This window comes from Pituophis catenifer, unplaced genomic scaffold (assembly GCF_029215685.1).
Source record: "Pituophis catenifer annectens isolate HBS135680 unplaced genomic scaffold, rPitCat1.0.hap2 SCAF_3, whole genome shotgun sequence".
NCBI lineage: Eukaryota > Metazoa > Chordata > Lepidosauria > Squamata > Colubridae > Pituophis > Pituophis catenifer.
In genome coordinates, this window is record NW_027256883.1 from 48622183 (window position 1) to 48637248 (window position 15066).

At 34.0% G+C, this 15066-nt stretch overlaps 1 protein-coding gene across 5 annotated transcripts in view; it reads left to right on the plus strand.

Annotated features, from left to right (window-relative positions):
- ZNF521 (zinc finger protein 521) overlaps positions 1 to 15066 on the plus strand; it is a 321848-nt gene that overhangs the window by 274292 nt on the left and 32490 nt on the right. For 4 of the 5 annotated variants that reach the window (XM_070940578.1, XM_070940579.1, XM_070940575.1 and 1 more), the window contains 2 exons: positions 2030 to 2161; positions 6045 to 6160. In XM_070940578.1, the coding sequence (XP_070796679.1) occupies positions 2030 to 2161; positions 6045 to 6160 (248 nt within the window). Of the gene's footprint in view, positions 1 to 2029; positions 2162 to 6044; positions 6161 to 15066 lie in introns of those variants that run through there. The other variant, XM_070940577.1, reaches the window with a different exon arrangement.

Consider the following 15066-nt stretch of genomic DNA (forward strand, 5'->3'; position numbering starts at 1 on the left):
ACATGAAATGACAACATATAATAAAATCATAAACCGATGGCCATACTTAATTTTATTGGTACCTCCTATTTTTTCATCATTTCTTGGGAGTCAATAATGGAAGGCTGTGTTACTTTAGGTGTGGTGGGACAATTTAGTATTCAGCTGGTAGTTATCTTGAAATAAACCAGAATGATGTACTAGGCGCAGTTGTTTTGTGAGTGTGCATGTGTTTTTATTATTAACTAATGTATTTACCTGTAAAACCAAACTATAGATATAAGACAATAGTGATACAGAGGAGGACCTTTTCTAAGATAGGCTGAGGGAATTGAACCCTATACAAAAGAGCTGGGAGCTGCATTTTACCTAGCAACTGTTTCTAAGTAGGACTACTGATCACTGTTCCCATGGTGGAAGTAAAGGAGCTGGCTGAGAACATTGCTGAGAAGAAAGACTAATGCTAGACCTAGGATGAACAGGGAAGGGGAAAGGGCACCAAGGGCCTGCAGCTGACAGCAGGGGAGGTTTTAGGATCAATTTGGTAGTACTTGGAATGCTTCTAGCTGGGGGGGGGATGAAGGACCTCTGAGACTCTCAGTAAGATGGTTACTAATAAGGGGAGGAGAAAACCAGTTCAAAGATAATGCAGACTTTCATGTTCAGGACAAAGATCTATTGTACCATGCAATCTTTAAAAAACAGAAACCTTAATACTTATCAAAAATAAATATTAGCATGATATGTTTGTGGTAGTATCTAAATAAAAATAGAATCCCCAAATTTTTTCACACCCAATACAATCATGGTCTATGAAGCTGACAAGAAGTTACATGGTTGAAGATGTAACATCTGTCAATACAAAAATAAGGTAGGAAATGAAAGATACCTGGACAGTTCCTTGTTGCTTTAGAGGAACTTTCTGCAGTTTTAGATTTAACAAAAATTAGGCAACTGGTTGGATTCTCATTGGATCTTCCTTTGACAGATAGGTAGTACAATCTGATGTGACCAGAATGAATATTAAATTTTAGGCTGACCATATTTTCTTTTACCCCAATGCTGGATGGTCCTGTGATCCTTTAAGAAGAGTATTATCATAAATAAATAAAAATAATTGTAGTGGCAAAGGAACTTCAATAATAAATCAGTGTTTATTTACCTAAACTGATATACAGAATAACCAAGGGTGAGCACAAAAGCAGTGGGAAAGGAGTGACTTTTGACTTCCTCCCTGCTTCCCTGTTGTCTTTGCTTGTGGGAAGCTGGCAGGGAGCATCAAAAATCACAATCCTATTACCATGGGGACACCAAAATACCCACAACATTGCAAATGAATTGGTCTGAACAATTTTAATTTTAATTCTACAGTAGTAATGGGTCCCAGACTTTTTTAATGCATTCTTTAAGTTAGCGGATGTTAGATACCTCAATTCAGAAATTGTTGGGGTATAATGCTCTGTTCAAGATATCTTGAGAGTACAAACAAACAAATAAACAGATAAACATGAGTGTTACAGTTGTATATAGATAGTAGATGTATTTGAATTTTCTTCCCATTGTAAGCATCCAAAATGTGGTAATTTTTATTCACCTAACCTGTTTATAGTAGGGTGATTGCTGCCAAAACAAAACCTTAATATCCACCCTTATTCTACTGTAGACTCTGGTGCAGAATAAGTTCTACAACTTAATCAAGAGCACCAAGATAATTAATTATCTAATTTATTAGGTCTAATTAGCTAATTAATTAATTAAAACTGGGTGCATGTGCACACTTTTGTTTTACCAGTTGTGTTCAACTACATTTATATTATTAAATCTAGCTGCATTTACTGTATGTGTACTTCTAATTGTTGGTAGCAAGCAAATGTTTTAATAACAGCAGATTTGGGGGAAGAAGAAGGGGTTGTGAAAAGTTGTTTAGTATGTGATATTTATCATTTATGATTGCTTTATTCTCTTGCTAAGTGTCCTGTATTTTTTGACAAAACTTTAGAGGGCAAGTGTAACCAATAAAAATACATTTTCTCCAATTTTACCCCATCAGATGAAGGACTAAACCATGAATGCAAGTTGTGCAACCAGACATTTGATTCTCCTGCCAAACTCCAGTGCCATCTAATAGAGCACAGTTTTGAAGGAATGGGAGGGACCTTCAAGTGTCCAGTCTGTTTTACAGGTGAGTACTCTGATAGGACTCATTCATTATGCACCTTGGCTTTAATGGACTCGTGTATATTCTTCAGTAATATCATTTATGCCACCCTATTGAAATTGGAATTCTATCTTTCCAACATTACTCTCACAAAATATGTTTTTATCTGATTGGTAGGATGGGATTCGGAGAAAGGATCCTCTTGCTATGTAGCAGATTCTTCTGCTTATTCAAAATGTTGGGGAGAATGGAGGAGTATTTCTGCTAATTTGCCTCCATAACTGCATTCCTGCATGTCACATATTTGGCTGGCTTGGTACAGTTACAGAGCAAAGAAGGGTATTACTGTTATGTTTCTGGATCACAGTTATCCTTGAAAAACTAATAAACTGCCAAGACTGTTTATTACCTATTAAAAATATGGAGAAAATAAACAGTTAGTTTTTCATATTAACAGTGAGATCTGCAGGAGGCTGTTAATTGAAAACAACCTTACTTTACCTTTTCTTGCCCGAATCTTAATAACTTTGTACCTTATTACTGATTTTTCTTAGAAGCCAGGATATACTTTAATACCTGTTTTTAAAATAAGATTTTTTAAAGCAGTATATAATACAGTATTGTGAAAAGAATTTGATATTCTAAGATGAAAAAAAATCAAGTTTGGTCTAATGCAGGGGTCCCCAACCCCCGGTCCACAGCCTGATACTGGTCCATAGCCTGTTGGGAGCAAGGGGCAGACAAGTGCGCAAAGCTTCATTTGCACATGCTTGGGAGCTAAATTGCATGCACGAAATCATCCCTTTCCTCACATCACCACCAGCGCTGCTTCTGCTGGTCCATGGAGCCAAAAAGTTTGGGTACCACTGGTCTAGTGTAATTAGGCTAGAAACTAGGAGACCATGAGTTCTAGTCCACCTGAGTCATGAAAGCTACGTGACCTTGGGCCAGTAACTCCCTCAGCCAACTCATCCCATAGGGTTGTTATTGTGAGGAAACTAGGAGAGAAAGGAAAATTAGGTATGTTATTTTTCAAAATAATAAAGGCAAGATATAAATACATACATACATACTGTACATAACAATAGTCTATACATGTTGAGTATGACTATAGTTGGGGTATGCATGGCACTGATGTTTCCCCACCAAAATTGGTGATGTTTGTTGCTGAAATAAATGTGTGACTATTTTTGCATCTGCTATGTGCAAGTGGTATCCTGTCATTTATTACCACCAGTGATATCAGTTCAGCGCAATACTCTAAGACAGGTTTATCCAACTCGCATGCTGCCCTGGACAGCTAGTAATTCTTGCCTCCAAGATAATAGTAAACATTAACTATATTATATTTTTATATGCGGCCCATGACAATTCTCTTCACTCAATGCAGCCCAGGCAATCCAAAAGGTTGGACATCATGCTCTAAAACATGATCCTATTGATTGTCAGTTAAATGATCATTGTACCAGTATCATAGACTACCAAGCTGAAACCAGAAAGGGTACTGTCAACACACTGTATGTGGATTCCTACACCAGACTAAAGAATGTTGATCAAATACATCTAAATGCAACACAAACAACACATGGCTATCTGGGCCCTACAGCTTGCGTGTTGATTCATTATGAGTAGTCAGCGTAATGACTTGCAGCTGAGTCACTCTATTGAAATATATGAAAATAAATCTTTCCTGCATAATCACTATATAATGCATGCTGCTGTTACCCAGTGATAAGCATGCATTTGTGACCTTATTCAGTAAATCATAACTGAGTACATACTACCCTTTTGATCTAGATCTACTGCATCCTCCAAATTGCCTTACTTTCAGATTATTTTCAACCTACCCAACAGTCGTCCACTAACTTTTCCTTCTGCAACCAAACTAATCCCGTGCCATTTCTCCTCCTTACAATATTCAGTGCTACCGGAATAGGGACTCAATCACATATCATGCTAGTGAAAGAAACCCCATCTGTCAGCTTTTTACAGATCCATTTCCTTTATGAGCAGACCTCTTGCACAGTGTGAAATACAAAGACTTTCTGGATGAATCATAACCTAAAACTATAATTGGAAATCTAATACGTTAAGGGCCCCATAAAAACATTTTATTTCTATTTAATAGTAGAAATGCCATTGAACTTTACAATTTAAATATAGTGTCCCGACGTAGGATCCGTTTTCTAAAAGAGTAAAGTCAGCAGTCTGCACAACTGTATATCATCAATAGGATGCCGTTCAGTATTGTTATTTCTACACAGAAGAAACCCCCCAAAATGTTGTTTCTTGTTCTTTGGCAGCACTTTTCCCACTAAAACTGGGATAAGCCTTGCTGCTATTTCTAATTACTGCCTCCTACTTACTAGTTAAACATTTTTCCTCTGTATTATAACATTTAGTTACTTGTGAGCACACAGGTTGCTCTAATAAGGTTTGAAGCTAGTTTTGTGTTCAACAGTGTGCCTGTCACCCATGCTGGTTTGGTAATTCCCACAGTAGAGTTTTTGTTTTGTTTTCCACATTTTCTACATGTAGACAAAAGTCATTAATGTTGAATTTATATGCTATATTTATACCTAAAGTGTGTTGTAGGCAACTTTTAATACCATTTGTGATTCTGGAGTGTAAGTTTTGGCTGTGTAATAAAACATTAGAAAAACAATTCTATTTCTGTTTGTTTCCACGAATAGATTTCCCAAATAACATCAAGAACAACATTTCAGCTAGAGGCTTTGTAAAATGTGTTCAAAGTATTGAAACTCTTATTCCAATATGTATGTTGAGAATAACAACAATTTTTTTTTTGCTGATGGGGTAAATAGATACAGCACATTAATGATAGACAATGATGTTTTAGGAGTAATATGCTATTAAATTTATGCAATCTGCAGAATATTAACAAGAACAGAGAATCACCAATATAAATTTTATATGGAAAATGGAATCCAATACTTTTTAACGTAATGAAAAATGTGATTAAAATGTATGACTCATAAGAACCCTGTTCTAATTCTTTCTTTTTTGTTGGCATTCAATTAGAATTATTTTAATGATTAGGAATGGAGTCAAAGTTAAATGCCAGCATCTTTAATAAATCCTTACTCTGCCTATACAAATTAATATTGTATATGCAAACTTTTTTTAGGTCACAGTGCACCAGGCATCCATCAGAAGTCAGTGCTGCCAACCCAAACACTGCCTCTGGCATATACAATTTAATTATTAATACTATGTCTCCTAGGTAAACTGTTACACAGTCTTAGGGCCTTGTTTGTAGTCATTAAAATTGAACATGTTTATATTATTGAAACCTTTGCATTCAGTGTGTACTCAGCGTTGATCTTAAAGTATCCAAAGAGAATTTACCTGTAGTTCTGTTTCACATTTATAGATATTGCCCCAATATAGCTGTGGGATATAATTTTTAACATTAATACATTTCTGTACAGAATTGTTTCAATACATTAACACATTTCAATACAGGATAGAATCAGTTACTTAGGCAAATGCACAAAACAGGCTTTAGAATCTGTTACTTCCAAATTGTTCAGTAGCAAGATTTTTAATGTTGAATTTTAATGGAGTCTGACTTAATTTTAAATTGTTATGGTAAAATGGAAAAAGTACACTTCTAAATGTTTGTGATTTAAGTGTTATTTGATTATGTTTTTACCAGACATATAAGCATGGTTCTTTACAAAGAATAGAAAAGAAAATTAAGACTTGAATGTCGAGCTGAATAATCATGGCTGGTGCCTATTATAGCAACAGTATAATCAGAAATTATAGGGTTCTTTGATAATTGTACCCTTTGCAATTGCTGTGAGTAATGAGGAAATGTTCACCGAAAAAAGTCTCTCAATGTATAACAAAAAGTTCACATTTTTCTTTTTAATGTTTCCAGTATTTGTTCAAGCCAACAAATTGCAGCAACATATTTTTTCAGCCCATGGGCAAGAAGACAAGATCTATGACTGCACACAATGTCCACAGAAGTTCTTCTTTCAAACAGAATTGCAGGTATTTTGCTTTTCCTCTGTTTGCATAGAGGGTGCATAAAATATATTATTTGTTAGATACTAATTATTAGCTACATTGCTCCGATGTATTGGTTTCTGTGAAGTTCTCTGATGCTTCCTGAGAATAAGGGTAAGGAAAGATGGATCAGAAGAAAAAATATATGTAGTCAGACCACAGAGTGAACCTCTTCAAGTTGTTTCTAAGAACTTTAAAGCATGTAAAGGAGCTATATGATCTGGAAAATATTTTTTGTGTTTTTAACCCCAAACAAATCATTGCTTTTTGGAAGTTCTACCAAACTGTTTCTGATCAGCTGCTGTTTGCCAGAAACAAAACCTGAAACATTTTGGTTGTTATAGGGTTTCAGTTGTGCTTTTCAGGAGTACTTTTACACATCCTGTGCATCGTCTGGCAATGGCCTGCCCACCTCCTGATCTTGCTTTCAGCTTCCCTTTCCTCCCACGACTGCCTTCCCACAAAACTACTGCCAGGACTGAAGTTTACACGTGCTGTCACTGATGAAAATCCTTATCTTGGCTTTTCATACCACAGGCAGACGATATAATCTGAAATATGCATGTTTTGGTTTGGGCACAGACCTCCCAAAGCCAGCTATCCTGTGCCTAGAATGGTTTGTGCATGGAAATTTTCTACATCCATACTATAGTGTGGATTTTGAAAATCTTGACAGTTCATTTCCATTTCCCTTCTCCAATAAGGATGGTTAGAAAGCTATAGGTTTTAAGTCTCATAAAAAGCAACTGCTGTGTATATATCAAATTTAAATAACAGCTGTAAATCAGAAACAAAAAAGCCTTACTCATTTCATAGAAAAAGAATTAGCAGTGCTACATCCATAGGTGCCAAACTATCTGCAGGAGACATGGATACTGTCTGTGAATCCCAAAATAGCAACATCTGGAGAATTGCAGGCAAGAATGCCACAATCTCATGAGGTTACACAAGAATCAGGTCATCAGGGTCTCACAAGATTTAACTGTTTCACCAGATACCTACCATATATTTTTTAAAAAATATTTTTGGACAGCCAAATGACTGTGTGGTTACATTGTCATTTAAAATACTGTTGATTTCTCCCACTGACATTTTTTGGTACAACGAAGTAGTCCCTGGGCAGCAGTTGGAGTTGCTAATATCTTGACTCCATCCATGAAATCACTTAAAACAAGAACCATTTGTTTCAAGTATTCTGAATTTCATTGTATGAATTTCTAGAGTCCTGAACACAGTACATTGAAAGCTAATATTTAAATTTCTGGGGTTTTAAATTGAGCCGAATATTTAATAATTTTAAATTATTTTAATTGATGTTTGTCTTGTGCTTTTAATAGGCTGTACACCGCCCTGAGTCCTTCAGGAGAAGGGCGGTATAGAAATAAAATTATTATTATTATTATTATTATTATTATTATTATTATTATTATTATTATTATTATTATTATTCTTTGTAGTAGCAGGATAAAATCTGTAATTGCTCACCCTCACAAATAATTCCACATCCTACAAGCAGTTGGTATCATGTAACATTTAGATGTAACTAATTAGATGTAGCCATAAGACAGCGGCAGGAATTTGGAAAGCACAGGAGTGACTTGCATGAGAAATATTTAAAGTGCTTGTTTTAAAATGGGTGGACTGCCATCTCTGCTCCAGGAGGACATGGGTGGCACCAGCTAATGTTCCTGACTAACCCTGCACAATATGGCATATGAAGAAGGAAAAGGCTACTAGATAAAAGAGAAAAAGAACCAAATTTGGGGCCTGAACTGCTATAGAAGTATTGAAGGGTCATCACAGGAACAAATTATATAGAATTTAATACGATAAACTGATTTGTTCCTCAGTTAGCGTTTGTTCTCAGTAGCAGGAAGGAGATACAATATGCATCAGTACTGTAACTCAGAGTTGTGATTTTATTGGTATAAGCCCTATCCTCAATTTTGGCTTGACACAATGACTAACTGTGACTACTTTCATAATCTATAGATCTGTTCTGTTCTGTAATACATAAGATCACTTTGTTCCAGCTTCTTACTATATCAATTATATTTATTTGATGGTAAATACAAGTGCAGTGTATTCACACATCCAGCTTAAAGCATTTCATGTGTAAGTTAGTTGGATCAAAATTTTTCTGGAGGTGTAGAATTAAACTGTAGTAATAATTTTGCTAGCTAAATAATAAATATTAAATAATAAATAGATAGATAGATAGATAGATAGATAGATAGATAAATATTAAAAGTTGGGAAAGGCTTAAAAATACTGTCTTAATTATTATGTTACTCAGTAGTTCTATTAGTCTCATAGCAATTCCCATAGCTTGAATATTTCTGATAGAATTCTTCTTATCAGGATTTCATCTTATTTGGCAGTCTTTTTCTTGAACCTAGAAAAAAGCTTTGTCCTTCATTAAAAGTAATAATGTTGAGTCAGTGCTATTTTGTTGTAAACCCACATTCTGCTTTCAGTGGGATACTATAGAGATTACACTAGAGAGAAATGGAAAGGAAGAAAGTCTAAAGATTATTATGTGAAGATAGGATGCTTTTTTAAAAAAATGTGTAAGTTGTTACTACATAGCAACTATGGATTTGCTAAGAAAAAAGATTTCTATTTCACCTACTGAAAATTAAGAAAATTGCATATCTAAAATTATTGAACTGGATTTTAGCTTCAACAAGCTAGAAATAGTAATGCAGCATTTTTAAAAAAATAAGATGAATGTACCAAATGAGGTAACATTTTGAAACTTATACATTCATAATTTACACATTATAATGGCATACCAATAGATTGATGAATCTAAGTATCTAAAATTGTTATTGTATCACATTTACCTTGATGAAAAATAATCAAATACATCAAAGCTGATTATTATCGATGAAATGATATCTGTTCAAAGAACTATTTTCTATAGCTTTTGAACTAATTTAGCCAAGAAAAACCAGCTTCAACAAAATTAGCAATGTGGCTTCCCATTTCACCTGCAGTTGATTCTATAGGTCCTTGTGGCATGTGTTTGTACTATAAATGTAAATGATAAAACACACATAATCTTAATTCCACCCATTTCTTGCAGTGGAAAATGTGTATTGGAAACTGGTACTAGATCGTGCTATAAAAATGGCTGATAATGTTTTTTGTTCATTAATGTGTGCCTCCAAACAGCCATTGTCCTTGGAAAAGAATTCAATGCAATAGTGGCTTTTAAATGAAAGGAGTTTTAGCACAAGTTTAGCAGAGGCCAGTTTGTTTATAGTTTCCCAGGGTTTTTTTTCTGCCCTCTCTACATTTATTCCCAACAGATGGTCTAGGGTTCAATGTTTTGTGTATATCACTTCACTCACTGATAGGTGCAGTTTTATCTGTGATTTAGTGAAACACTGAACTGAACTGACTATAGAATTCCTAATTCTATAGTCTATAGAATTATAGTCTATAGACTATAGGCCTAATAAACCAATATAAATTAGCATTGCAAACGAAGATTAGATACAAGAGCTATGAAAATAGTTTAGATATTATCATAAGATGAAAACCATTGTGAAATCATTGCAGTCAAATTTTGGTGATGTTAATGCAGCACATGGTTACTGTTAGTAATTAATTATTCTAGCAAGGACATCTGAAAGGAGCTTTAAAAAGTCAAAATTGTAGCTGCATGTTCAGAGCCCTGGCTTGTGACATGCATTGTGCATTTTTGGGAGAAAGAAATAAAACTTCACGACAAAAAAGACTTTTATATACTATAAAAGAAAATGCTATACAATTTCAACTGCTTTGGCTTAAATAGAAAAAGTGTAAATTTGTGTGTATTCCCATCTGTTGGAAATAAATTTAACACTTATCCAATACTGAATAAAACTTCTGAAAGAATAGGGAATGTAGCTGTTTATCCTTTATGGTAAAGAAAAGATATAATTACTTTTCAAAAGTTAGAAAATGCAGAGAATGAGAATTTAAAACTGTTCAGTAAGGTGATACAGTGCAACAAAAAGTCATGTAAAGGCCAGATTTACAAGTAAAATCCAACAGATTGGTTTAGGAGAAATGTGCACTAAATTAGAGGTAAGCAATATTTGGCCTCCATATATTATTGAACTGCAATTCCCATTATCCCTTACCATTATTAATGCAAGTTAGGCCTAACAGAAGCTTCATGAGATTAAAAAGATTCTTTTAACTCAGTGGTTTTATGCTAATAATAATAGAATTTAGGGCTTTTACTGAAACTTCTGTTTTGAAAGTATCCAGGAGCACACACACACACACACAAAAAGAACCCACTCACAGCTATTTAGATTTATCCAATACTTTGTTCATTTGTAAGCCCACAATTTTCAATGTTTTATTTGGATATTCTACAGGCCAACAAGAAGAAAATTTAGAAGAAAATCTGTATTATAGAAAACAGAGCTTGGGTTCACACACTACACTAATTTATAGTTTGGTTTGCTTTGTTTGATCTTAGTGTTTTTAGTGTTTAAAACTTCTTTTTAAATCTCAGGGTATGATCCCAAGAAATTGTGCTTTATTCAACTAGAGATTGCTAAGCAAACTATGGCTTAGTACAGACCGAAAGTACCTGTCATGTCTGTTTTATTGCTGTATTGCATTCTTTATGCAATTTTGATATAAAATCTAAGATCTGCTCTGGGTTTGCCAAAAAAACCTAAACAATTGGAGTGACATTTCAAGTGTGCTGCCATTTACAATACTATTGCTATTGAGCTACCACTCATTAGATTGGTAGTTGTTTGCATTTAATTTTAAGACTGACACTACAAAAGCAGTCTGTTCCTAACAAAAGAGATTATAATGGAGTTGAAATCAAGAGTACTAACCACAGTATTGCCTTAACAATTATTGATAAATAACATGAAGACTGGGAACCCTAATCCTAACCCTAACCCTTTTTTTTTAACAAGTTTTATTTTAAAAAAAAATTTACATACATAATTTATGAACAGAGAATTGACCGGGTCACACCTACACAACTTATAACATAATTATATATTATTTTTTATAGTCTATTCCAATCTTCTTTTTTGTTTTTTCCAAATACAATTTACATATTTCAATTTCTGCCATGATTTTCTTTTTCCCTACTTTTTTATCTTGTCTTAATCTCTTCTTAATACATAATATATAAACAATATCACCATCTGCCCTTCAAATCCTAATTTCTTAGTATTACTTCAATTAATTATCTTATTTCTCCATTTATAAAGTATATTTCTCAAAATCCTCATCACAATTTAGCTATAAACAATGTACTTCATCTTATTCATTTTTTACATTGAAACCCTTTAACTTAATTGACCTTCCACATCTTATCTTAATCTCTTCTAAGTACATAATAAGCAATATCACTATCCGCCCTTAATTCCTGATTTCTTATTATAGCATCAGTTAATTATTATATTTCATCATTTACAACATATTATTTCAGTCCCCATCACACTTTTTTACATTTCAATTTTATCTCTTGATTTCAGTTATTTTCATAATTGAACCAAATTACCACTTCATATTTCATCTGCTATTCATTTTACAATACACAATATACATCATCATATTTACTTTTTACATTCACAATTACTAATGTTAATACAGTTCCCTTAGATCTACTAATATATACCTTAATTCCTTTCCTCCTTTCCATTATTCTTCCCCTTTTAACCATTTTCTCTTGGTCTCTCCAGAATTCCACTTCTTAATAATTTTCTCCCTTCATCCCATTCTCTTGTCTTCTTTTTCTTTTTTCTTTTCTTTTTATATTTATTATATCTTTTCTCCTGAGTCATTTCTCTAACTTTTGAGTCTATTACTCACATAATTCGGCCCAAGCTTTTACCTAATCTTTTCCCATTTTCTTCTCTTCCCTTCAATTGATTCATTTTTGGAAAATATTCCCCCCTATCCATTCTTTTTTTGCCACTGTAAATCCCAGTGTAATCATCTAACTTTTTACCTTCAATTCCTTTACCTTCAATATTATTTTCTTCCTTCTCATTTATATTCTCTTTTTCCTGTTTAGTGTGTTCTAACAAAGTTTCTAACTTTTTATTGCCCTTTATTGAGTCACACACGTTTTTAAGCATCTCAATATCCTCACATATCCAAAGCTCCATATTGTTAATTTAAAAAATTATTGATATTTTAACATGTTTAATTAAGATTTAAGTCCATATAATCTCTTTTTTATTTCCAGATGATATCCAGTACAAATGTTTTTCCAATCCACTCCAATTTAAAGCTTTATTGTTTTCTACCTCCTTTAGAAATCGAGACCAAGCAGTTTAAGTAGAAACAAATACTCCTTAAAATTTCTCACAGCTCTTGTAGTGATCAAGATCACTGTTGTTATTTCTTTCAATTTTCAAGCCGGTCATTGTAGTGCTTTCTTTCCACCATCAGATGTCTCTCTCCAATCCACAATTCTCAGAACAACAAAGTATCCAGCTTGCAAAAGTATTTTAAATCCACATAGAATACTTTATATCAAATTTCTTTTCCTTTTATTGTTTTTAATTTCTCCAAATTCAGTTTTAAATCCAGTTGTAAAATTTCCTTTCTTGGGCTTTAATACTTTAACCTCCTCTTTGTTCTTCCTTCAAATTTCAAAACTGTCAAAATTATTTCAAATCCTCATTAAAAAGTACTTTCCCTTGGGTTTCTTTTTCTTGTATTAGTTTTAATTTCTCCAAATCCAATTTTAAATCAAATATAAAGTTTTCTTTTCTGGGCTTTAATATTTTCACTTGCTCTTTGTTCTTCTCCCTCCATTAAACTTCCCAAGTGCCAATTAGTCACTCATTTCCTTGCCAGGACAACTTTTAAAGTTTTTTTTTAAATTTCCTTTTTTACCTGTGAGTTGGCCAATCACTCACCCAATACCAGTACTCTGTTCAAATACCAGTCCTGCACAAAATCTTATTTTGGTTGCCCCAGCATCAAAGCGGTCATTTATAATGGCCGCCACCCCCGCCGCTGGTTCAAAGAGCTGCCTCCGACCTTTCAAGGAACTTGCCTGTTCCTTTCGGTCATCCGAGGCGCCTCTCCCTCTTCACTGTCCCTACAGGACAGTTCCGGTCTGAAGACCCCCCGACAGCGGTTTGTCTAGCTGGATTTTTGTGAGGCTCATTGGAGCCCACTATTTTCCAGCCAGTCTCACAACGACTCTTCCAGTTTTCTCAAGATTGGGAACTTTCAACTGAAGCAGATTAAATGTGAAGAATATATTCTTAAGGGGAAAAGGCCAAGAGTGTTTCTTTAAGTAAAATAAAGAATTAAAATTGACAATAATTGATCCCTCGGATGTATGAAAAAAAGAACTGCCATCAGGGATTGTTTTTCAATCCCTGAAATTCAGCTGCAACTGCACATTAGGTCAAGACAATCTTTTGACTTTTTTTATTTAAAAGAAAGCCTATACGAATTCCAATTAATCTCAGTCAGCTGAAGTGAAATGGCTTCACATAATAAATAGCCTTATTTTTCCAGAAGTCATGAGGTTGACTAAATTCTGGCCTAGTTGCTATACAAATAAATAATCAAGTTGGAGTTTGCATGTAGAACATTCTTGCTGTTAATTCAGAGGCCAATGACCTTGTGTCCTTCAGGTGTTTTAGATTAAAACTGACACTAATGCCAGCTGACATTAAGGGACAAGTGACAGTAAAGGATTATGGGAACTGGAATGTCAGATTGCCTACTTCCGCTTTAACAAATATGGTTGTGTGACTTCATATCAAGGTGATTTCTTCCATCTGTGATGCAGGAGATTAAAAACAGTAAAATAGTGAGGTTTGCAGATCATGAGTCTGCTCAAAACTTCTTAAGTTACTGGGGTATAGAAACTGAATTTAGACACAGAAAAAAAGGGGGGAGTGAAGCTTCTTCTAAGTCTCACTCAATTCCTGGTGACAATATGGACAATTCTATATAGTTTAATTAGTAATACTAGAGAAAGTATTTGCTCCATGATGAATGTTTCCCTTTCTGCAGGCCTGCAATTGTTTGGTGGTCCAGGATACAGGATCAACTATATCCAAACTTGTTTAACTTTTTCAAGTTTAGCCAAGGATGGTTTGGTGCTGCTTCTACTGGGGACAGACTTATCAGTGATGTGCTATTTTTCTGGCAGTCCGTTTCCATTTCCCCCAATAGTTAACATGTAGTTTGGTATGAAAGAAATACTTTGGGAAAAATATTTCTTCTTTGTACTTTTTTTTCTTTTTAAATCATATTTTAAAATTTTAATGCTTAAGAAAAGAATGCTTCAGATTCCTTCCACTGCTACTTTTCTCCCCTGGGGACTGAAGGATTTTACAGCTATATTAGTCTTTCATAAGGTAATTCTTTCCTGAAAAAGAAACTTCCTGGTCTAGAGTATGTGAACTCAACCTGTCTTTGATTGGCCTATTCAAATGTAATCACTCCCAGTGGGTAGGTGGTTCATTAGTCCATGAATATTTATAGCTCTTTGTAAAATACACTACATCAGACTTGTCACAGCTACATTCTCATAGTACCAAGAAGTATGTAAAATGATTAAATAGCTTGGCTATGTCGACGTAGACAATTGAAATATTTTTCTCCCTACAGGGACAGTTGTAATCATGTATAAAGTAACCCTTCTTTTCTTCAAAGGCTCTAAATATTGTTTAGATGTTATGTCATTTAATTTCATTATACTTTGAAAAAAATTCAGCGTCACATGTCACTTTCTAATCTGGATAATATGCAATAAGTAATTGCACAGATAACAGTTATAGATCTGTGTGAATATGTATGTGTGCTTTTGTAAAAAAATCACTGTGATGTACAGTAAAGGGAAACTTGTTTATCCTATTATATTTTTAGCCTACTTTTCAAGG